Below are 24,733 nucleotides of genomic sequence, written 5' to 3'. Positions count from 1 at the left end.
GTGTGTGTGTGTGTGTGTGTGTGTGTGTGTGTGTGTGTGTGTGTGTGTGCTATGAACTCCAGCCCAGAAAAACTGGGAAGCATTTTGAGTTAATGTACCTTCCATCTACCCACAGTACATTTGTATCCATTCCTACTCTCTTCTGAGCTCCAGTTCATCGCCAACTACTTATTGAACATTTCCAACTGGTCATTCCATAGGCAGCTCAAACTCAAAAAATCCAAAAATAAATTATTAGGCTTTCCCCCCCTAAATCCACCCATCTTAACTCCCTATTCCTGTTGTAAAAGTATACCACCATCCTTCTAGCAAATCATGTTCACAGTTTTAACGTCATCTCTGATTCCACAGTCTTCTCATCCCCAATGAGGCACTTCCATCCTGATTTCATATCTCCTATTTCCTTATCTCCACTTACATGGTCCCCATCTTTGTGGAGATACTACTCATCACCTCTCACCCAGACCCCTTGCACTAAATATCCTCCTAATGGATTTCTCAGCCTCTAGACTCTCCACTATCTCCAATCCCTCCTCCAATTGACAAAATGATCACTCTTATGGCACTGGTCTGAATGTTTTACTTACTGATCAATATACTCTGATGTCTTCTCTGGGAAAATATAATTTGGCTTCTAAAACCCTTTTCCACCTGGCTCCAGCCTACATTCCTGGTTTATTATACATTTCTCCCCTTTACAAACTAAAGATTCCAGCCAAACTGAGCTCTGTTGTTTTCCATAGCAAATATTTATTTAATTTGCCTGAGAGATGGGGGAAAGAACACTGTTTTTAGGATTGAAGGACCTGAAGCCAAATCCCAGCTCTATTATTTATTCACTTGTGTGATCTTGGGCAAGTCATTTAACTTTTTTATGCCTCAGTTTCTCCATCTGTATAATGACGAGGTGATGTCTAAGGTCCTGCCCAGTTTTAAATGTATGATCCTATGATCCATTTTCATTCCTATCCACATTCCTCCCAAGATAAGGTCATTACTTCTTTTTTTATTTTGTAAAGTTTGTAAAATTTATTTTAAACTTTGATACAAAATGAGAAGAGAAAAAAAAGCATTACCATGTATACAGCAGAGCACAAGAGAGGTTTCATTATAAAACACCAAATTTCCATTTCAAGAAAACCCATATAATAAATGCTACACATTATTTTCAAAGCTATCCATCTTTTCATTGCATTCCTTGTAGGTTTTCTTTTGTCCTCTGCTGTGCACTTTATTTTTCCCCCTTCCTCTCCCCCCCCCTGCCCCACCACCCAAAGCTACAATTAAGCATAGAGAGATAGATAGCTAGACCATACTCAGACACATCTATATATACATAAATATCTACAAACATGCACATGTATACTCAAACACATATATGTAAGACCTTATGCTTATTTCCACTTGTCATCTGCTTCTCTGAAGGTAGACAGAATCTTCTTTCTTAAGTCCAAGTCTTTCCATATTTTTCTAAATCCACCAGCACATCATTCCCTACCTTACACCAATATTCCAATCCAATCACATTCTTTCTGAGAGATTGTCTTATTAAGGTTTTGTTGTTGCTGTTGTTTTATCAATTTTCTGCTTGGCTACAGCAGAAAATTGGTAAAGGTTTTATTGGTAAGGTTTTATTTATACAAGAAAATTTTAATTTCAAATCATCAAAATTATCCATTTTACACTTCAACACTGCTCTCATCTTATTATATGGTTTAAGGTTTGGTACTATTGAATCTAGTCCCTTCACATCTTTTTCCCCTGATTTCCTTGAAGTTCCTGACCCTCTACTCTTCCAAATGAACCCTGTTATTTTTTCTGACTTAGTAAGATAGTTTTTTTTTTAGTAATTTAATCAGGATGGTATGACATAAATAGATTAGTTAAGTGACATAGTAAGTTCTATTCCTGACCTTTATTTTATATTTGTGTCTATCTCCCATTTTTATAGCATTTCCTGAAAGCAATATATTGTTCAATTCACATTTTTAATCTATTGGTTTCTATTTTTTGGGTAAATTCATCCCATTCACATTCTAAGCTGTAATTACTTATATGTTTTCCTCACTATCCTCTCCCTATTCCTATTCCTCCTCAGACCTCTGTTTTATTTCTACCTATTACCTTGCCCTCCCATTCCTTAAACTATCCCCCATCCAAGAATTTCTCCCTTATCCTCTCCCTCTACCCTATCCCCCTACCATTTTATTTCTTTCTGAATTTAGAGAGTTTTATACCCTTCTAAATGTATATATTGTTCCCTCTATATTCCATCCCATTAATCTACATCCTCTTCTATACCCACCTTACCTTATTCCATATCCCTTTCTTATCCTCTCTCCCCTCCCTTTCCCCTTACCCTCATTTCTTCCTGAATTTAGAAGATGTTTATACCCTTTCAGACATATATGTATTGTTCCCTCTTTAACCTATTCCCTATGAGAGTGGGGTTCCAGAACTACCAGCCTGTCTCCCCTGTTTAATTCTTCTGTATCAGTTCTTCCTCCTCTGTATGAGATAATCACTCTTTTTACCCTTTCCTATACCATTTTGCTTTTTAAAATCACATCATACTCAGCTCTTACCCCCACCCCCTTTCTTTTGAACTACCCAATTACTAATGACAATCTTTGATATTGTTCGCTCTTTAACTAAGATCTGAGAGTAGGGTTCCCTCTAAAAAATTCCTCCCTCCTCCCTATCCCTTTAACCTTTTATTTCTTTCTGAATTTAGAAGACATCACATTTGACATTACTCTTTGGGGTAGGAGAAGCTTTTTTTTTTTCTTCAGTATCTTCCTCTGAAGATGAATCTTGGTCTTCTCTAGTCCCACAGAAAATGTCTATGGTTGGGTCCTTTCTTCTTTGCCTGCTCTTTTTTTTTTTTAATTTTTAGCAACTTATTATTGTAATCACCTCTAATCCTGGGGTGTGGGAGATGGTGCCTCTGGCCTCAAGTCCTTCTTACTATTATTTTTTGAGCTTTGTTTTGGGCCCAACCTCTGCACTCCCTTCCCCCACCAAACCACACAAGTTACCACCCCACCACTACCCCCTTTCCCTGGTCCAACACAACTATGCTAGAAATGCACTTTTTTTTTCTTTTTGGAGGGTAATTGGAGTTAAGTGACTTGCCCAAGGTCACACAGATTTTTTTTTTTGTTAAGTATCTGAAGCCAAATTTGAACTCAGGTCCTCCTGACTCCGGGGCCAGTGCTCTATTCACTGCACCACCTACCCGCCCCCTGGAAATGCTCTTCTTGCTCCCTGAGAACCCCCTCCAATGGCTATAAGCATCAATTCTCCCTTCTAGCCTGGAATTGAAACCAAGAACTCAGCTCTCCTATAAGTTCCCACTATCAGTAGCATTCCTACCCCACTGTTTCTTCACTCAATCCTGGGGCAGAGTCCAAGGTTCCAAATGATAGCTTGAGGGAATAGTCAGGTCTTGTGAAGGTTTTTACTGATAACTAAGCTTCAGATGGGACCCGTAGATACAGAGAAATTGCAGATTTGATAGAGAGGGATGATTGAGAGAACAATCTGCTGAAGAGAATGAGATCACAGGTACCTGGAGAAGATGGGATCAGTCTCAATCACCTAGGTATTGGAATAAAGAACAGAGTGGGGGATAATGTCCTGGGATTTTAAAATGAAGAAAAGGAGAAATTGAGAGTTCAAGGACAATCACCTGAGTTTCTCAGTAAAGAATGAGATGAGGTCCTTAACTGAGAGGTTTGCGGAGAGGACTGAATGATCCTCCAACTAAATGAAGTTGCACAGGAATAGGAACCCAGAAAGTGTGGGGGGGGGGACAGGGGGGGGAATATTGCATTGGGTTTCTCAGTGATCTCCTTCTTATCAAATCCAATGACCTTTTCTCAGTCCCCATTCTCCTTGACTTCTCTGAAGGCTTTGACACTTTTGAATCCCCCTCTTTTCCTTTATACTCTCTTCTCTGTAGGTTTTCAGGGCACCACTCTTTCCTGATTCTGCTTCCTCTCAGACCACTTCTCAGTCTCTTGCTAGATTCTCATCCAGGTCACACCCACTAACCCTAGGTGGTCCACTGGATTCTATCCTGGGCTTTTTTCTCTTTTCCCTTTCTACTTCGTCATTTGGTGATCTCATCAGGTCCCATGGACTTAACTGCTCTCTCTGTGCTGATGATTCTCAAATCTACCTATCTTGCCCTAACCTCTCTACTGACCCCCACTCTCATATTTCCAACTGCCTTTCAGGCATCTTGAACTGAATGTCCAGAAAACATCTTAAACTCAATACTTCCAAAACTAAACTCATTATCTTTCCCCTTTAGCCTCTCCAAACTTCCCTATTACTGTCAAAGGCACCACCATGCTCCCAATTCCAGATTTATCTACTTTAGGTGTTTCTCTAGGTGTTATCTCTATCTCTCACCACTCATATTGAATCTATTGCCAAGACCTGCCAATTGCACCTTTGTTAATACCTCCCTTCTCCCCACTGAAACTGATATTACCTCATGCTTGAACTATTGCAGTGATCTGCTGGTGGATCTGCTTGCCACAAGTCTCTCCCCACATGCAATCCATTGAGCCAACAAGGTGATTTTCCTAGAGGTCTGACCATGCCACCACCCCCACCATCCCACCCCCACTCAATGAGTTCCTCTGCCTCCCTATCACCTCTAGGATCAAATGCAAAATCCTCTGTTTGATAACCCTCTGTTCATGACCTAGCTCCTTTCTACCTTTCCAGTCTCTTGTAGCTATTAGGAACAGCAACCTTGAGGATCTTCCCCGGCTTGATTTTTTTTTTCTAATTAAAGGGACCATCCCTTGACTCACTTCTTAAAGAGACCTAGTCACTGAATGGGCACTCCCTCATTCTCAGTACCTGAAAAGGCCTTAACCTAAAAAGACCAGGGTCTCCCATTGCATCCTGGGCCACCTCCAGTTATCCTGATGAATATCTGGTCACTGGATCCAGATGGCTCTGGAGAAGAAAGTGAGGCTGGTGACCTTGCACAGCCCTCCCTCACTCAAATCCAAGTCAACTTCAAGCCATGGCATTATTTCCCTCAAGCCATGGTCCTCTTTGAGAATGAAAGACAAACACAACTCTGCTAACTGTGCTCTTTGATCCAGTGACATTGGCCTCTTGGTGCTCCCTGGAACAAGACACGCCATCTCCCAACTCTACCTTTGGGGGGTACCATGGGCTGTCCCCCATGCCTGGAATACTCTCTTTGTTACCACCACCTGACTTCAAGTCCCAACTAAAATGCCAACTTCTGCAGGAAGCTTGTCTAACCCCTTTTAATTCTAAGTGCCTTGCTCCTATTCATTTTGACACACACACACACGTATCTTGTTTGTCCATATTTGTCTGCTTGTTGTCTCCCCCACTAGACTGTAAAGCTCCTTGAGGGCAGGGACTGTCTTTCACCTCTTCTGTAGCCCCACAACTTAACAGTGTCTGGCACATAGTAGGTGCTTAATAGATGTTTATTGACTGACTGTCAAGTCGTGAGGAATCATAGGACAGGCAGGCAAAACAACTGTGTGGAGTTGAATTGGTTAACTATGGGATCAAGATAGGAAAGGCAAGACAGTGAATTCAGAACAGAGATAATGACCTGAGAAAGTATTGAGAGAGGTAGAAATAGGTCACAAAAATAGGGTTAGAAGGCGTGCTATTATTATCCCCATTTTACTGAGGAGGAACTGAGGCAGAGGTTAAGTGTGTTGCTCGGGATTACACAGATAGTAAATGCCTGAGGCTGGATTTAAACTCCATCTTCTTGACTCCTGGCCCAGCTCTCAAAACCCTCACTTTAGCCACATAGCTGACTTCTGTCTCGTTGAATTCCTAGCTCAGTTCAAAGCTCTTCTCAAAAGCCATTTCCTTCCAGATTTAACCCTTGGTACTGGTGCCACACCCTGCTAATGGTGTGATTTTTAAAAAATTTAATTATTTTTGTACCAGTTGAAGAGGCCACCCTTCCTCCCCATCCTCCACCCCCGAGAATGTAAGCTCCTTTGGGATAGGGACTGTTATCTTTTTTTGGTGGCTAGGTGTATAGAGCACCTGGCTTAGAGTTAGGAAGATCTGAGTTCAAATTCAACCAAAGACACTTAATAGCTGTCACCTAGGCAAGTCACCAAACGCCTATTTGCCTCAGTTCCTCATCTATGTATTGGAGAAGGAAATGGCAAAGCACCTTCGCCAAGGAAATCCCAAATTCGGTCATGAGAGTCAGACACTACTGAAGAACAACAAAAAAAAAAAATGCTTGTTGATTGGCCTAAGCCTCTTGTAGTCCTGGAGAGGGCTCTTTCGACTGGTTGAGTGCTGTTAGAAAGCAGAATGCAAGGAGTTGAGAAATGAGTGAAAGGGGGGGGGGGGGAAGGGGGGGAGATAAGAAGGTCAAGTGAAAGGTTTTTAAGGATGTTTGCGAGAAGCCCAGAAGGGATAAGATTGGCTCGTTGAACCAACTTGGTGAACAAGGTACGTCTCCCTAATCCTCCGTTTCCCCATTTGTTAAATGAAAGGGTTGAATTTGGATAGTCCCTAGCCATTCAAAGCCTGGACTGGGGAAAGGACTAGCACAAGGTCACACATCCAGTCGCTGACAGCGCCGGGGGAACCTCTTAGCATCCTGACTCCCAGAGTGACCATCTGATTAAATTCTTCTGGGAAATGCCCAAAGACAATCCATCCCCTCTCCATTCCCTGCCAAGCATCAGAGCAAAGACCCATTCCCCCAAGTTGTGATCTCACCTTGGGGCCAAGGGTGACTCAGGGACCTGGCTAGTGGGAGACTGCCCCCAGAGGGGAGGGGGCTGAGTCCCAGGTGAGTCTAGCCGTTAGAACTATAGTCACTCTTTCTTCTGGTTCGTCTACCCCACCCCCTCCCCTGGTCCTGGACCAGTAGCAAAGGGAAAACCTGGCCTGGAATTTCCATCCGCCCGGAGTACTGGTGCCAAAGTTTGGGCCGGCCCTGGGGCTGGGGAAGGGCCTTGGCCATCTTGAAGGCGTGTCCCTGGCTCCTACTGGGGGCGGGGCAAGGTAGCCCGGGCAGGGGCGGAGGAGGAAGAGGAGCAGGTGTAGCTGAGAGTGAGACAGGCAGGGACGAGAATTTTGGCTCCTCGCGCCTCGTTTCCTGCATTGGACCCCCGTCCTCCCCCCAGTACTGCAGTGTTAACAGCTTCCTGGGGTCCCAAAGGAAAGCCTCTAGTGTTTCTAGCCACCCACCATGCTGGGAAGCTGAAGGACCTCCTGGGTGGATGATGGCGGTGAGATTTCAGGTGAGTGCCTGGTCAGATGAGAAAAAGGAGTTGAGCCCCTAGGGCTTTGGAGGGGGAGGAGGGGTGCATAATCTGACCTCTGTAGCTATTTACCCAGGAGAGCTTTCTTGGGGAGGTGGTTTCTCCTCCGATACACACCCACCATGACCCTCAGTAACTAGAATTCCAAAGTATTAGAGGGGGAAAAAAAGACCGAAATCACTTAGGTAGTCCAGCCCTCTTTTACAGCTAGGGAAACTGAGGCCAAAAGGGAAAAAGGAAATCGCCTGAGGACACAATTATGGTTGAGATGGTGAATACACTTTAGAGCTCCCAGCCCCTCCTTTCTTGGCTCCCCAACCCAATCCCCTCCTTTTCAGAGCTTCCCCCTGATCCCCCAAAAAAACCTTCCCTAGGGCTAATCACTTCCCAGATCCTCAGTTTCCTCATTGAGGGGGTTGAAGTTTCCCAGGTCCCTTTCACCTCAAAATCCTAAAATCAATCCAGGGTTTGATCGAACCTGTAGTAAGGGAAAGCTCTAAACCCTTTTGTCCCGCCCCCTTCTTCAAGCTTTTTTTCCCCTCCTGGGCAGCTGCTTTCTAAACCTGAATTTCAATAGGGACGGTGGGAGGGAAAGAGGAAGAGGAAAAGGCTCTGGGGCTGGGGCGCATGGGAAAAAGAGTCTGGATTTCTTGGAACACCCAAGAAAGCAAGCTAGTACTAAAGGAAAGCCCACAGCCAGAGTCAGGAGTCCTGAGGCCCAAGCTTGACGATATATTCGATGTTACCTTGGGCAAGTCACAGCCACCCTAAGACAATAAATAACTTGTTCTGTAGGACTTTTGCGTTCCTAGTCACATTACCCTTTTTCAGGGTGGTTATAAAGAAATCTCTTCTGGAATGTGAGTAATTTTATTATCCATGCTTATGAGGAAATTCAGACTTAGAGAGAAGTGATTTTTTAAAATAGACTTTTATTGTTATCCTTTGTTCTTACCTCTATGGTCTTTCCCTGGTGTTCCTTCCCCTCCCAGTGAGCTATCTCTTAAAAAAAAAAATTGTGAGAAAGAAAAACAAACAAAACCAACACACTGGAAAATTCTGACATTGTGTTCCTCTCTTGGACCCTTATCCTCCGCAAAACTCTTCACACTTCTTTGGGGCCAAGCTTATTTTGTGGTCCTGGTTCCTTCCATTTACATTGTTGAGCTCATTGTATAAATTAGCTCCAGTTTTCCTGACTCTGCTTACTTCACTTCGTATCAGTTCATATAAATCTTTTCATTGTTTCTCTTTATTCATCATGTTCATCATTTCTTACTATCCAAGTAATATTCCATGACATGCGTGTACCACAGATTTGTCTAGGTGATCCCCAGATGATTTGTTTCCAGTTCTTTTTATTGTAAAAAGTACTGCTATAAACCTTTTGGTGCATACGGAACCTTTCTTTTTAACAATAACTTGAGGCACCATATGCCTAGCAGTAGACTCTCAGGGTCAAAGGACAGTTTAGTCCATTCCACCCTTTGCATGTCTAAATTGCTTTCATGACTGGTTTCACCAATTCTCAGCTCCAACAACAATAGATTAGTGTGCCTATCTTTTCACAGCCTTTCCAACCTGGACTTCTGCCAGTTTATGAGTTGTTGACTATATAGTTCTTTAGGAATCAGTGAGGGTGTAGCCAAAACTTTAAAAATCCTACTACTTTTTATCTGAAAGGTACATGGAAGAAGAGACCAAAAAGAGAGACCCTTTTAATAGCTTAAGTTATATCTACTGACCTACATCCACAGGAGGAACCTTCCTAAATAGGATGTGGAGCTGAACATGGTGGCTATGGATACCAAGCATCTTGCAGGGGTGAAAATGGGAGGCAGCAAATACTTCTCCTACCAGGCAAGACTAATTTTTTTTAAACCACTGCATTCAGGGACCAATTTCCATAAAAATCACATCAGAAGTTCCAAACTCTTTGAAAACAAACAATGAAAACCTGTCTTACACAAAGACAAGATAATGATGTCCCATCTGCAGTCCACAGAATAAAATCCAGAGAGGTGGATTCTAATCTCGCCTCTTCAACCAAATAACTGTTGGGGCAAGTCACTTCCCTAAATTTCAGTTTCCTCCTTTGTAAATTGAGGGAATTGATCTCTGGGGTCTGGCTCTGGCTTCCTGTGCTTTGGGGGCGCTTTGAACTCTGACAAATTTAGAAGAGCACTAGTTTCAGAGTTGGGGCCTGGAATTATCTTAGCCGCTCTTCCTGCCTTCTGTAACATTTATTATCTATGGGCCCTTGGAAAAATCCCTGGGGCAGCTGGGTGGTACAGTGAATAGAGCACTGGCCCTGGAATCTGGAGGACTTGAGTTCAAATCTAGTTCCAGACACTTAACATACACACACACACATACACCCCTAGCCATGTGACCTTGGGCAAGTCACTTAACCCCAATTGCCCTCCAAAAAAAAAAAAAATTCCTTAACTTCTCTTAAGATGATGTTTCCTCAGATGTAAAATCAAAATAAGACTTGCATTTCTCACTAATAGAGTTGTTTTGAAGCTCCCAAATGCAAACTGTCTCAGCATCTCTGTATCTGTACTTTTTCTCTTTCCTGCTACGTCTCTTTTGCTTTCCGTTTTTTCTGTATATACATTCATTTGTGCAGTTCTTTTTCCATTGTCCTGTCTCTTAGAGTCAGAAGGGACCTTCTCTGTATTCTAGCCCAGTCCTCTCATTTTATTGATGGGGTATAGAAAGAAAAAAAGTGATTTAATTACCAACATCACCTAGGTAGCTAAGTAGCTGAGGCAAGATTTGAACTCAGCTGCATTGATTCTAAACCCAATGCTCTTTCTCATTTCTATCACAAATTAGTCATGTCTTTCTTTTTCTGTGTCTCTTTCTTGCTTATTCATTGCCTCATTTTTCTCCATGTGTAGCTATCATTGCTGTACCTGACCATTTCACCATTTTTCTTCTTTCCATTATGTCATCCTCCTTCCCTTCCCTGAAATTACTAAGGCCCAACCTAGGCACCCCTCCTCTTCTTGTTCCTTCCATCACCACTACTGACACCAGTGCCCCTTCTCACCACAGCCTACACGGGTTGTTTCTGAGATCTATTTCTCACTACCATTCACCAGCCCCTTAACCCTATGGTCACCTACCCCCAGCTGGAGAGTGAGGACCTATCCGGAAAGGCATGCCAACCCCGTACAATAGGAGCTCAAGCTGACATCCCCTGGGGGTGGGAAACAGGCCTGGGCAAGTCAGCCCAGAGGGTGGCACACTGGGCTGGAGCCAGAAGCTAGGTAGCCAGAGTACTGGGTGGGGAAATGGGGAAGGGAGAAAGTGAAACACCTGACACCTGCTTTCTCCTGGGCCCTCCAGTGGCCTCTTTTCAAAATAAGGCCCCCCTGGGGTAAGATTCTGATGCCTTTGAGAGCCCCTTTCCCCCCTTCCTACCTTCTGGTTCCCTGCAGAGCCTTCTCCCTGAGATTACTTTAACAAACCTTTGTGAGGGACCTACTGTGTGGTTTGTAGACCCCTCTTTGAAGCTGGTGATTACAAAGTGACTATATCACCCTGTGTTCTTCAAGAATTTGCAATTCAATTCAACCATTCAGTTTAAACCTATTAAACACTTGCTATGCTATGAGACAAGTTAGAAAGTATGTAATATGAAAATAAGCAAAGGCCTGAGAGATTAGGGAGGGAGGAATCACGTCTAAGGCTGAGGGGTCACAGAAGAGGAGGGAGGGTACGTGAAGGATGTCAAAAGGCAGAAATAGAGCAAATCTATTTCAGGCACAGATCTGGAGCCAGGAGAGCATTGAACCAAGATCAAGAAACAGTATGCCCAGTTGGGGAGGAGTATAAATTTAAAATAATTTCAGTATAGCTTGCAGGGGGTCTTATGTACCAAGACACATTTAATTTATCTGAAAGACAATGAGGAACCCCTAACGTTTTTTTGAGTAGTCAACTGACATAATAATAGCTCAGATTTTAGAATGTAAGCTCCTTGAGCTCAGAGATCGTTTAATTTTTTGTTTTGTTTTGTCTTGTTTTTTCCTTTTTTTGTTGTGTTTTGTTTTTATATGTTAACACTGCCTGGTATATAGTAGACTTGGACTGAGTTTGAGAGCAGGAAACTGCCTTTTCCTTCTCTTTGTGTCTCTGGTGCTTTGCTGACTGATTAATAGGCATTTAATAAATGCTTGATGATTGACCAGTATAGCACCTTAAGATTAGCAAAGCACTTTACATATTTTGTCTTCATTGAGCCATCAAGCATTTATTAAGTGCCTACCATGTGCCAGAAACTGAGCTAACCATGGGAGATGCCAGTACAAAGAATGAAACGATCCTGCTCACAGTAAGCTTACATTCCAGTGGAGAAGAAAAGTACTGTCAGCTTTGGTATAATGAGACATATGCTGCCAGCAAAGTCACTCAAGAAGAATCACAGGGCTTATGGGGTAAAGGGCACAACACTCACGAACTTTGACAGTGACACGTTGGTTTTTTTTTAATGATAGGAACCTAATAAAAAGGGCAGCATGGTTTTCTACATATTAAGTGGTTAAGATATACACAAATCCAACAATAACCTTGCGACACTCACTAGCCCCAGTTCCTACAAGCCACGTCTGACAAAGTCTAGACATGGCACTTTACCTTGACTGAAAAAGATGTGAAGTTTGTGGAATTGGGCATTAGAAGGGGTTGTAGTCTGTGAGGTGTTGTGAAGCAGGGAATGAGGGTTTTCTGAAGTCAGGTAGAAAGTTGCAACCTCAGATGTGGATGGATGTGACCTATTGTACTCTTGTCTCTAGAAGATAAAATTGTACATAAGCAAACTCAAAATTCAAGTTATGCTCAAACTGTTCCCCAATATGTCAATTGCATTGGAACAAATTTACATTTTCAAAACAAGTATTATAGCAGAACTGACTGTACACATAAAAATGTAGACAGCATATATAGAAAGTGGGTAGCTATATACCCATGCAAAGCAAAGGGAGGGAGGCCATTAGCAGTTGGGGGGAATCAGGAAAGCATCCATGGTGCCTGAGCTTCATCTTAAGGAAGACAGGGATACTTTTAGGTTGAGGTGAGGGGGAGTGCATGATAGGCAGGGGGTCAGACAGTGAAAGGGTAAAGAGATAGGAAACATAGTTTTATTAGTGAGGAACAGAAAGCCATTTTGGCTGTACTGAAGAGTGAGAGGCTCTGGCAGTAGTGTCCATTGAGGCTAGAAAGAATTGGAGTGTGGTTGTGTGGGACTTTAAAAGCTAAATAGAGCCATTTAGATTTTGTCCTAGAAGTGATAGGAAGCCACCAAACTTTGTTCAGTAAGGGAATCACATGGTCAGATCTAGGCTTAAGGAAAATTACTTTGGCAGCAGTGTGTATGATGGACTGAAAAGTGGGGGAAATGGTTAAGGAGACCAATTAGGAGGCTGTTGTAATAATGACAAGCTGAGTTTAAGATGTCTCTGGGACATCCAGTCTTGGTCTTTACAACAACCCTATAAATAGCTACTAATCCCCATCATCCAAAAGAAGAAACTGAGACTAAGAGAAGTTAACTTACTGGGCTCACACAGCTAGTAAAGTGTCAGAGGTCAGATTTGAACCTTGGTCTTCCTGGGTCCAAGATCAATATGCCATGCTATACATCACTTAGGCTTTAAGAATTCTCTATTGCAATTCAATACAGGATGAACTGGAGAATGGCAAGGCTCCTAAAATAAGGAGGGGCCTGAGCTAGTTAGTGTAATATCCCTGGGACTGGAAAGGAAAGATGGAGACTTATTCAATGGGCTTGGCAAATATTCTGATGTCTGGGACTGAGGAAGAGGGAACCGTACAAGGGAGGGAGCCATCAGTAAAACAGGGAAGCTGGGGGCTGGGAAGTTAGAATTGTGTTTAGTTTGAAATATCATGAGTTTTAAGATACTGCTAGGTTCTCCCCTGGGAGGTACCCACCCAATGGATTGTTGGAAATGAAGGAATGGAATTCAAAGATGAGGATGGAGTATATCACTCTGGGAATCATCTACATAGAGGTGAAAATTGCAGCTAGAACTACTCAAAGGAGAGAACGTAGACAGAAGAACAGAGAGTCAAAGAGAGCTTTGGGGAAATCCTGCCCTTCCCCCTACAAATATACTTGGAGGCCAGGAGAAAAAAAGAGGAACCAGGGAGAGAACAGAAGGAGAAGAAAACAAAGAGTGGTGTCTCAGAAAGCAAAAAGTTTTGGAGATTTTTAAAAGCTAGTCAGCCTTGTCCAATACTGCTGGTGAAGTAGGATGAGGACTGAGCAAAAATCTTTGGGTCTGGCAATTATGAGGTTTTGGTGATGAGAGAGAGAGGTTTCAGTAGTGGGAGTGGAAGTTTGATTGCAGAGGACAGGGAATGAGACAGGGGTGAAAAAGTGGAGGGAGTAGGGACTCTTCCAGACTTTGGGCAGGAAAGGGGATGAGTTGTAGAAGGAAGGGGTAGCAGGGTCAAATTAAGGGTTTGTAGGAAGGGGAACCCCTCATGCATATCTGTACGCAGAGAGAAAAAAAAATGGAGCAGGAGTAATTGAAGGATTTCCAGGATCAAAGGAGATTACTGATCAATGGAGCAAGCTCCCAGAAGAGACTGAAGTGATGAGATTGGGAGTGGGAGTGAAGGTGCTAGAACCAGTAAAAGCTTATTGTTAAATTTTCAGTGTGAGCAGTTATACCATAGAAATTATAAAGGTTCTAAGTCAGAACTTTATTGTTTGTCTAAACTTAAAAAAGTGAAAGAAAAAAGTTGATGATAAAGGTTAACCTTAAATGTGTGTCCTGTGTACATTTTTTTTTTAGTCTGGAAAGCCACTTTTACTAGCACACGCCTGGTTGGGATTGGGGGGAAGGGACACCATGTAAGTTTTTGTCAAGAAAAGGTTTTCCTCATCTTCTAAAATGAAGAAGAATTTAATGAAGGAAGCAGAGAGAAGAGAAAAAAGAAAAGAAAGCCTGACACAGTGGGTAGAGAACTGGAAGGCCAGGGTTCAAGGCCCACCTCTGATGCATGCACTACTCTATAATCTTGGATTATAAATACAGTCTCCCTGTATCCCAGGCATCTCTTTAAGACTAAAAGTGGCCAAAGTAATGATCTGAATTGATAAAGTCTCTCATGGGGTGTTCCTTATAAACTTCCCTATAAAGTAACAGGTCTAGCCCCAGAGGGACAAAGAGGCTTTGAAGAGAAGAGGAATGAGAGGCAGTGTCAAAGAGGAATTAAAGAGTGTTCCCAGGCATGGCCCCTCAGCCTGTGCTATTGCCCCCGCCACCTTGTCTCACACAGCTATCAGTGATATTCCAAAAACACAGCTCAAGAAGCTCCTAGGGCTTCCTATTGTTGCTATAGGATAAAAACACAGACCCCTCTATTTGGCATTTGAAGCAAGGCCTTTCACAACCTTGTACATGATGCTTCTTCATGCAAATAATCCGCAAGTATTTATTGAGCCCCAACTATGTGCCAGGCACTGGAGATAAAAGACAAGATCAAAACAGTCCCTTCTAGGAGTTTGTGTCCAATGGAGGGAGAAAAATGTATGTGTTGAGGCCAAGGTGATGGGGGAAGGGGGCTTGGAAAGGAAGTACTAGTAACTAGAGGAATCAGGAAAGGCCTCACTGAAAAGATGGGACTTGAGGCAAGTCTTAAACACACCCTTTATTCCAGCCAAACCAGCCTATTCGCTGTTCCTCCATATCTGACTTTCTGCCTTCCATCTCTGTTTTTGTACAGGTGATCACCCATGCCTGGAACATACTCTTTCCTTACTTCCCCTTAGAATCTCCAACTTCCTTTAAGGCTCAGTTTAAGTCCCACCAGGATCCTATTTGAGGCCTGTCCTATATTCTACCCTACCCCCTACCTGTCGCCACCTCCCTTCCACCTGAAAGCACTTCGTAATATATTTTGTATTTTCTTACCTGTGTGCATTTTATTTCACCCAATAGAATGTAAACTCCTTAAGGACGAGAACTATTTGATTTTTGTCTTTGTATTCCCAGGGCCTGGCACAATGCCTGGGATGCATTAGGTGCTTAATAAAAGCTTGTGGAATGAATGATCAAGACTGATCTATAGGTTTTCCTGGACATCTCTCAATGCAAGAAATAGTCTCAGATTGGGCCTTTTCTCCAAAGACTTTTCCCATTTGTTCTCCACTGTTTAGTTTTTTTCTTCACCCAAAAAACCCAAACCCTTACTTGCAAAGGAGTTTAGGCAAGATGACCCCCCAAATTTCTGCCAGATGTGTGATCCCCTAAGTTCTTTAGATGGGAATGGGAAGACTAGGCTTCTAGTCCTGGGTTTTCACTAAGTGACATGGGACAAACACTCTCCCCTCTGGGCCTTAAGCTTCTCCCTCTGTCAAATGAGATTATCATCTCTTCTAGCTCTAATATATGATCTTGTAAATGAGAAAGATAGCAACTTTTTGAAAGGGATAAATGTAAAATCCTACAGTTGGGTTGAAAAAGAATAAGTACAAGATGGGGAAGCATCTTATACTTCAGTTTTGAAGAAAAGACTTGGGTGCTTTGGTGGGTCAGGAATGAAATATGTCAGCCCAGAGAGCCAATGCATTGTGGGAAACCTGGGTCCCTGAGAATCAAAATCATTAGTCCATAGTCTACAGTGAGTCTTGTGGCCTTTACAGAAGGCCTGTGTTTTGTTTTTCTTTAATAACTAGCTGCCCTTTCCTGACCAAGGTGACTTTTCCTTTCAGGGTGGGTTCTAATCAGTTTCTTTATCAGCCAGAATTGGCTGCTTACCAACTCTCCCCAGACCTCACCCGACTGAGTTCACTGCCCTCCTACCTCTGGTCTGGCTAGAAGTAGGTTCTTTGATAGAGGCCCCACAGCCTCCCTAGGGGTGGGAAAGACAGGGGTTCAGTTATCTTCCAACTTCAGAGCCCCTTACCTCTTCTTTCCCTGCCTTCCAATCCTTTCCTTGAGTCTTCCCCTCTCAAAGAATTGTAGAAGGGACTTCTGTGGGTCCCTGAATGGGAATCTCCAGAGCATCCCTGATAATTGATCATCTAGCCTCTTATTGAACACCTCTATGTAGGGAGAATACACTCCCCCACCGAGGCAGCCCACACCCCTTGGTGACACCTCTAGGGTTTAGAAGCCTTGTATGGAGATGAGATTTTTACCTCTATAGTTTTCCCCCTTCATTTCTAGCTATGCACTCTGGGGCTTAAGTCAAACAACTCATCCATCCTACCCTGGGATAACTGTCCAGGATTTTTAGTCAGCCCTTCCATGCTTTTCACTCTCCTGGTCATCCATCCTTGTAGACAAGAGCCCATTCAATGCCTCCTACAGTGACACTCAGAGCTTGGCTCTGCTTCCTTCACTGCATTAGTTCCTGGAAGTCTTTCCATGCCTCCCTGTATTAATCATGTTCATCATTGTTTTTTTTAACCATTCCCCAGTTAATGGGAAGAACTATTTCCCCCCCCCCCTTTTTTTTAATCCAGAATGCCTGGCACACAATGCTTGTTGACTGTTCCAGACTATCCATCATAGAAATAGAGTACATGTAACCCTTAAATGACATCTAGACTAAGCCTCTCTTTTACAAAAAGAAAACAGCCCCAGAGAAGTTGTGACATTTTCCCTTCTTCCCCTTCGTGCAACCCTGCCCCCAGCTCTGAACACTAGATAGACATCTAATAAATTAAATGTTAATTGAGTTGATTTGAATTAGCCCAAGAGACAATATGTCTTTTGGAAAGAGCATTAGTGTTCGTGGAAAGTGACACTGGCCTCCTTGCTGTTCCTAGAACAAGACACCTGTCTCCCAACTCTGATTTTACCCTGTAAAGCTCTCACTCCTCATCGCCACCTCCAGGCTTTCTAGCTTCCTTCAGGTCCCAGCTAAAATCTAACCTCCTACAGGAATCCTTTCCTGATTCCTCATAATGCTAGTACCTTCCCTCTGTGGATTATCCAATTTATCCTCTCTGTATTTTGTTTTTATGTAGTCCTTGGCATGTCTCCCCCATTAGACTGAACTCCTGGAGGATAGAGACTGTCTTTTGGCTTTCTTGATATCCCCAGTAGGTAGCACAGGACCTGGCACATAGTAGTTTCAAATACTTCCCTGCCTTCCTGCTAATTATCTGTGTGTCCTTGGGCAAATCAGCCCCTCAGGCCCCCATTTTCTCAGCTATCAAAATATGAAAAATAATAAATATCTCCAAGGCTTCGTATAGCTCTAAATCCAAGTTTCTGATACTCTTGGAATTTTGGTAGAAAGAGCACTAGATTTATAGTCAAAGGATATGGATTCAGCTTTTGATTCTGTTTATCTCCTGAGTGACATTGGACAAATTCACAATGTCCCTGGGAGTCAGTTTTCTCACCTGTAAAAATGAGGAGGTTATGTTAGATGATCCCCAATTTGGTAAAATTTATTAAACATCTACTTTGTGCCAGACTCTATGCTCAGTGCTAAGGGTACAGTGGCAAAAGCAAAGGGTGCCGTCCTCAAGGGTCTTAAATGCCAATGGAGGAAGACAACATAAAACTGGAAAAAAGGAGATAGAAGAGGAAGGTAGCCATAGCAGAAGGGAGGACAGGCGGCTCTAACAGAGGAATGTTCCAGGGTAAGCAGGCAGCAGGGGGTGGGTGACATATCGATCCAGGGCAAGGAGGCCCCAGGCACTGAGGGAAGTTCCAATATAAGCTAGCAGTGAAGAAGGCCAGGAATGGGGCTAGGAGGAGACAGAAGGTAGGAGAATGATCTGAGGGTCTATAGATAATTGCCACCAGGAACTGAATAAGATGATGCATCTGAGCAAAATAAACCGTAAAGCAGAAGTTGCTGAATGACAGGAAGAAAGAGGGCCCAGAAGCAGCAGTGAACAGCAAGGACCATGTCTCCTTCTGCTCTTGACCCAGTATGTCCAAGGGCAAAAGATAAGGTGCACATTCAGCACTGGAGAAGGTAACCAGAGATATGTTGTTTTCTAGAAGGAGCCTGAAAGGAAGAGGCCCAATATGAAAAGTAGTTTGCTAATAGAACAGAGATTCCAGAGAGTATAATGGGGGGAGGAGGGAGGAGGGAGGGTAGTGGAATATGGAATGGGAAAAGTAGGTCTGACATGGGTGAGTTTGAAGGAATGAGGGAGGGAAGCATATGCCTAGACAGCCTTAGGTTTGGAATTACCCAGACCTCTGGAAGGAAGGAAAAAAGAATTTGCAAGCCATAGAATGTTAGGTTATCATACCCTTCTTGCTAGCAATTGAAGCTGATACCCTGAACTCAAAATCAAGCTGATTTGATTAGCATAGAAGGTAGATGTCCACATCCTGATCTGGACTTATGGTAAGCAGAGGCCCTGAGTCTGACTGAGTTAGAGGCAGGTGGGCCTAGTGGCCCGAGTGCAAGGGGACAGCCTGCAGAGGTCCATATCCGGGCCATTGAAGTTCTGCAAACTATCATCCCCTTCACTCTCCTCTCTTCTTTCCTATTTCTCTCCTCTTTTGGCCCCTTCCTCCCCTCCTAGCTCCTCCCAGCTTGAAGAAAGTGCCTGACGAACTGTTCTAGTCAGCCCTGGGTTTCCCTGGGATAGCTCTGGGCCTTCATGTCCTCACATGTGTGCCTTTGTCTCTTTCTTGTGACCCCAGGTATTAGACATGGAGGAGATGACCATCTGGGAACAGCACACCACCACACTGAGCAGGGTGAGTGAAGGAGGATGGCCAGGGGCTTTCTGTTCATTTCCTGACCAATTAACCACTAGACTCTTCCTGGGCTACCTTGGGTGCCTCGGCCTTGCCCATAGAGCTCCTAGTCTGACTTGAAGTCTCAGGCCTTGGGTTCTGCTAAAGTCAGAGCCTAGTGAGCAATACAGACAGCACCATGAGGACCTAGAAGTCATAGAGAAACCAGAGCTTAAGCCTAACCTTGAAGGACACTGGTTTTTCTGAAGAAAATGGAGGTGAATTATCAGAAAAAACACTGCCTTGGAATTAGAAAACGAACTTTGGTCCTTGTTCTACACTAATTCTGTTAGCCTGGGCAAGTTGCTTCTATTCCTTGGGTCTTGGTTACCTTGTCTAGAAAGTGAAGGGACCCCTAGCTAAGGTCCCTTTCAGCTCTAACACTCTGATTCTTAGGAACCTTCTCCTTGTGTCCTCCAGGATCCTCGAAGGGGCTTTGGGATTGCCATTTCAGGAGGCCGTGACCGACCCAGTGGTGCCAACAGTAATGGATCAGTGGTGATATCAGATGTGGTACCAGGAGGACCAGCTGTGGGCAGGCTGCAGTGAGTACCCCAGCTTGGGGGAAAACCTAGTCTGTTACCATTGAGAGGAGAGGATGTGACATTAATTCAGGGGAAAGAGCCTCAGAGTGAAAGTCAGGAATTCTGGATTCCAGGGCTGGCTCTGACATTGCCACCTTGTACAGGACACTCCCTCTCTCTAGGCCATCTGTTCCCTCATTTATAAAATGAGAAAGTTGGATTCGATTTTCCCTAAGAGCCCTTAAGGTTCTTATGTTCTATGTTCTAAGCTCCCTTCCAGCTCTGACATACTCTATTCTAGGGTCCTTCCAACTATGACATTTTCTGTTCTAAGATCTTGTCTTATTCTGATTATTCTGTGTTCTCATGTCTCTTCCAGCTCCAACAGTATCCATTCTAAGGTCTCTCAGTTCTGACATTCATTTATTCTGTGTTCTAAGGGTACCCTAGGTTCTAAGGTTGGGGTGGGCTCTAGCTTTAACCTTCTGTGCACTATGGCCCTTGTCAGATCCAAAGATCTACATTCCAAAGCTCCTAGCTCCAATATTCCATGTCCTAAGGCCCCTCCCAGCTTTATTACCTGGCATTTTTCGAGTTCAGTCAACACTTCCTCAAGGATTTTCAAACAGAAGAGAAAGGTCTAGAGGTGTATTTGAAGCAAGAGTTCCTGAAATGCCTTTTTGTTTTTTTAAAACAGTAAGGTCTTCTCTCAATCATAGTCAACCTAGGATTGTGCTATGGAAATAAGCAGGCTCAGGTTCCCTTCCCTTCTTTCCCCCTCCCATCTCATCTACCAGGAGGGCCTCTGGGAGAGACTGGGGTATCAGTTAACACCAGTCACTGTAACTCAGGTCATCAAAGCAGCCGGCCCATGGTGGTGACATGGCCCTGGCCCAGCCCTACCAAGCTGGCCCAGAACTGGTAAACAAGCCCTTGGGAGAGGAAATGAGTGAGAAGATAAGAGAAGATGGGACTAAAAAAGCAAGAGAGGGAGAAGAAAGGGAGGGAGGGAGGGAAGGAGGAAGGGAGGAAGGAAGGAAGGAAGGAAGGAAGGAAGGAAGGAAGGAAGGAAGGAAGGAAGGAAGGAAGGAAGGAAGGAAGGAGAGAACTGTGACATAAAGGGGGAGGAAAATGGGGAGAGAGAAGAGCCTGGAGAGGGGCACAGAAAAGGAGGAGGAAGGGAGGGATGGTGCAAGGTGAGGAAGGGGGGAGACAGAGAGAGGTTGAAGGAAAAATAAGAGATTGGGGATAAAGAGGAATTAAGGCAGAAATGGACGGAGAGAAACTTTGGTTGAAATGCACTGAGAAAGAAAGGTCTCTTTTCTTCTTGCCCCTGGATCCTCACCCATAAAACTCCCTAACCAGAATTTTGAAAAAAATAGCCATTATCATGCCAGTGGCTACCTCTCAGACCTATGTCTCCCTCTGCCAGGACTGGAGACCATATTGTCATGGTGAATGGGGTTTCCATGGAGAATGTATCTTCGACCTTTGCCATACAGACCCTCAAGGCTTGCACCAAATTTGCCAATATTGTGAGTTGGCCCCAGTCTTAGGTGGGAGGACATTAAGGATGGGGATGGTGGGCAGACAGGCAAGGTATGGATGGTATCAGCCCTCTTAAGTTGCCTGTCTAAGATTACTCTGAATTGTACTCTGTCCCCAAACAGTCAAGCTGTGGCTTGGGACTGAATTATCCAGCAGTCAGAGGTCCATGCTTAAGGGGCAAAAATTTATGGGATTATGTATGGGTTTGAGACCTGTGTGGGTCATGAGTTTACATCTACTTTTCTCCATCCACCCAAACCAGACCATAAAAAGACCTCGAAAAATTCAACTGCCTACCACCAAGACTAGCTATCCCACTTCAAGCCTAGGCCGCTCCAACCCACAGAACCAGGGGCCACCGTGGAGCCACCAGGACCAGGAAGAATTGGACCATAGTCGGGGCTATGAGGGCGACTCATCCAGTGAGCGTAGCTCTGGCCACAGCTGGACTGAACGTTCCAGGAGGCGGAGTCGAGCTGGCAGCCGCAGAGGTCACAGTCGGGAGAGCAAGTTGGATCGGCCAGATGGAGCCAATGGGCTGGCCCTGGTTTCTGGCTTCAAGAGACTACCTAGGCATGATGTGTTGATGAAGCCAGTGGAGTCAGTGTTGGTGAAGAAGAAAGAGAGCGAGGGTGAGGAAGGTTCTGGATTTATGGGTGACTCTAAAAGTAGTGTAAGGTGCTGGTATGGTGGCATGTGACATCAGTCCTCTCTAGGGACATTAGGTTAGGCACAAGAATGTCAGTGACCAGATCGTGGCCTTGGTATAAGTGCTGTGATGATCGATGCCCAGCTGCCTACCCTCAAGCCAAAGAACCTTGGCCTGAGAGTTGGAAAACCTACATTTGAATCCTGCCTCTACCACTTAATTGTGACTTGGGGCAATGATAAGATTAGCTCAGACTTATGTCACAATTTAAGGTGTGCAAAGCACTTCATACTGTTTTCTCATTTGACCTCTACCACAGCCTTGTGAGACAGGTGCTATTATTATCCCCAGTTTTATAGATGAGGAAACTGAGGCTGGTATGGGTTAAGTGATTTGCCCAAGATCACACAGCTAGTGTCTACAAGTCACTTATCCTCTAACCCTCAGTTTCCTTCTCTGTAAAAATGGGTCAGGTGTTTACATAACCTACACAACCTTGGTTGTTTTGAGCAAACATCTTTATAAGCCTTGTTGTTACTATTGAGTTTGTCCTTTGTTCTCAAAGAGGACCATGGCATCAGGGAAATGATGATATGACTTGCAGTTGACTGGGATTTAAGTGAGGGAGGGCTGTGCAAGGTCGCCACTTCGCTCTCACCTCCAGAGTCATCTGGGTCCAGTGACCTAAAATTCATCAGGACAACTGAAGATGGCCCAGGATGCAATGGGAGACTGGCCCTTTTAGGCTAAGGCCTTTTCAGGTTCTCACTTTGAGTGAGATAACACCCATTCAGTGAATAGGCCTCTATAAGTAGTTACTCCAGGGATGGCCCCTTTAATAAAAAAAAAAAATTAATCTGGGAAGGGAAGACCCTCAGGGTTCCTGGCCAAAAGAGAAACAGTTGGCAATGGAGAAATGTGAGTTGTTATTATCACTCTGGGTGCCAGGGGAGTGTCTTTATGGGAGGCAGGTGCAGTGTCTTGCTGGGTCATTCTCCCTGAGGCTGGGAAGAGAATTGTTTTACCCATAGTTAAATTTTATCTTGATGAGACCAGGTGGAGACCTGGGGATGCAGCTGCCTGCCTTCTCCTAGGTCACTGGCTCTAAAGAAAAAAACATCTTCCCCTGTCCCTATCACTCAGTGCTACCAGGCTCCCATGCCAAACTGGTCTGGCCCTATCAGAAGTGGGTGAAGGGGTGGTTCAGAGAGCTTGCCCTCAGCCCATGTAAGAAAGGGATTTGAGATTGAACTGGAACCCCTATATAAATCAGAGACAGTAACAAGGATGGTGGAAAGAATATTAGTTTAAGAATGAGACAACTGTCAGCTCTTCTCAGTGACTCACCTTCTGACTTTGGGCAAGTCACTGGGGCACCTGCCTAGGCCTCAGGGTCTGCATCAGTAAAACAATAAAGACGTGGATAATTTATACTGTACTCTGTTCTAGAAAAAGGAGTTGGACCAGAGCTGCAAGGGACCAAAAAGGTCATCTGGGCCAATAACCTTATTTTGCAAAAGAAGAAAGTAAGACACAGAGATGGGAAATGGATCACCCAGGGTCCTCCAGGGAGTGAACATCAAAGGTGGAATTGGAACCCAGGCCTTGTGCCTCCAGAGCCAGCATTCCTTCTACTGTACCATAGCACAGTGATGATCTTGGAGGACTTTTTCACCTCTCCATGAGTGGTCCCAATCCTTCCAGTCAGCTTCCCCAGAATTAGCACCACCAAACCCCTGCCTTTTGACAGAAGGCCCTTAGGAAACAGTTTAGGACATTTAGCCATCTTCCATCTACTCAAGGGGCAGGATCTGATCTCTTCAGACTCATGAGTGCGAGTGTTAAAGACCTGTCTGGGGTTCTCTCTGCCCCTTCCGGTACCTGGGATGGGGCTTTAAACTAGAGGAAACCCAGATTCTGGGACCCAAAGTTCCTGCCACATCCAGGAATATGATTCTTCCTTACCTCCACTACCATTCAGAGGTTGGGATTATGCTTCTCAGCTCCCTAAAGAGTCTTTATCTGGGAAGTCTTCCCCATAAGGTCACACCACCCCCTGGGGTCTGCCTCACTGCCTTCTCTGGGGCCTCCACAGAGTTCGGCCTGAAGCTCGGCAGTCAGATCTTCATCAAGCACATTACAGACTCGGGCCTGGCCGCCAAGAACAGGGGGCTGAAGGAGGGTGATCTTGTCCTTAAGGTGAGCTCAGGAAAGGGTGAATCGGAACCCTGGGAAGGAACTGGTGGGGAAGGGGAGGGGGGATTTCTCCCTCTTTACCCACCTCTACCTTCCCCCTGCCCCCACTCCATTCCCCGTGAGTCTGTATCCTTGTGGCTAGAATTTGGTCTCCTGTTTTAGAATCCTCCCAGGAAACTGTTTCCTCTATGTATGAACATTTTCAAAAGGCTTAGTCTTGTTGCTCTCCCCAACCTGACCCCCTTCCAAACGGGTGGGATCTTTCAGATAAATGGAATGTCAAGCCAGAACCTGTCCCTGGATGACACCCGAGAGTTGATTGAGAGGTCAGAGGGAACTCTGACCCTACTGGTGCTCAGGGATCATCGGCAATTCCTGGTGAACATCCCCCCAGCGGTCAACAGTGACAGTGAGAGTTCAGGCCTGGATGGTAAGGAGGGGATCCCCAGAGGGACTAGGCGTGATGTCCTACTTGTCCAGTCCTCAGATAGGTTTTCAGTCCTAGCCATCCTTCCCTTCTCATCAGCATCTTTCCTCACTTGACTTCCCAGGTACCAGACCAAGTTCTCCTACCTGTCTAACCACCTCTTCTCTCATTCCCCCTACTCCCCAGCCTAGTAAGGTTGTGTTTCCCAAAGATCCGCCTCTCTCTGTGCTCTTTCTTTTGGTAATCTCAGCCCTCCAAAGTTTTCACCTGCTAGCTAACAATCTCAGCCCCTCCAGAGCTTTCACCTCCTAGCTAAC

At 44.5% G+C, this 24,733-nt stretch overlaps 1 protein-coding gene across 2 annotated transcripts in view; it reads left to right on the top strand.

Moving 5' to 3' along the window:
- Window positions 1–24,733, top strand: part of TJP3 (tight junction protein 3) — a 52,837-nt gene that overhangs the window by 14,627 nt on the left and 13,477 nt on the right. The window contains exons 1-7 of one of the 2 annotated variants that reach the window (XM_069086843.1): window positions 7,003–7,292; window positions 18,977–19,033; window positions 19,493–19,617; window positions 21,029–21,131; window positions 21,407–21,776; window positions 23,889–23,992; window positions 24,257–24,419. In XM_069086843.1, coding sequence (XP_068942944.1) covers window positions 7,272–7,292; window positions 18,977–19,033; window positions 19,493–19,617; window positions 21,029–21,131; window positions 21,407–21,776; window positions 23,889–23,992; window positions 24,257–24,419 — 943 coding nt within the window. In that variant the 5' untranslated portion in view covers window positions 7,003–7,271. Of the gene's footprint in view, window positions 1–7,002; window positions 7,293–18,976; window positions 19,034–19,492; window positions 19,618–21,028; window positions 21,132–21,406; window positions 21,777–23,888; window positions 23,993–24,256; window positions 24,420–24,733 lie in introns of those variants that run through there. The other variant, XM_069086844.1, reaches the window with a different exon arrangement.

The sequence above is a fragment of the Petaurus breviceps genome, unplaced genomic scaffold (genome assembly GCF_028583685.1).
Source record: "Petaurus breviceps papuanus isolate PSGF00001 unplaced genomic scaffold, PetGlider_PUasm1.0 180, whole genome shotgun sequence".
NCBI lineage: Eukaryota > Metazoa > Chordata > Mammalia > Diprotodontia > Petauridae > Petaurus > Petaurus breviceps.
Note: the sequence above shows the minus strand (reverse complement) of the source record. Positions and strands in the feature narration are given on the sequence as shown.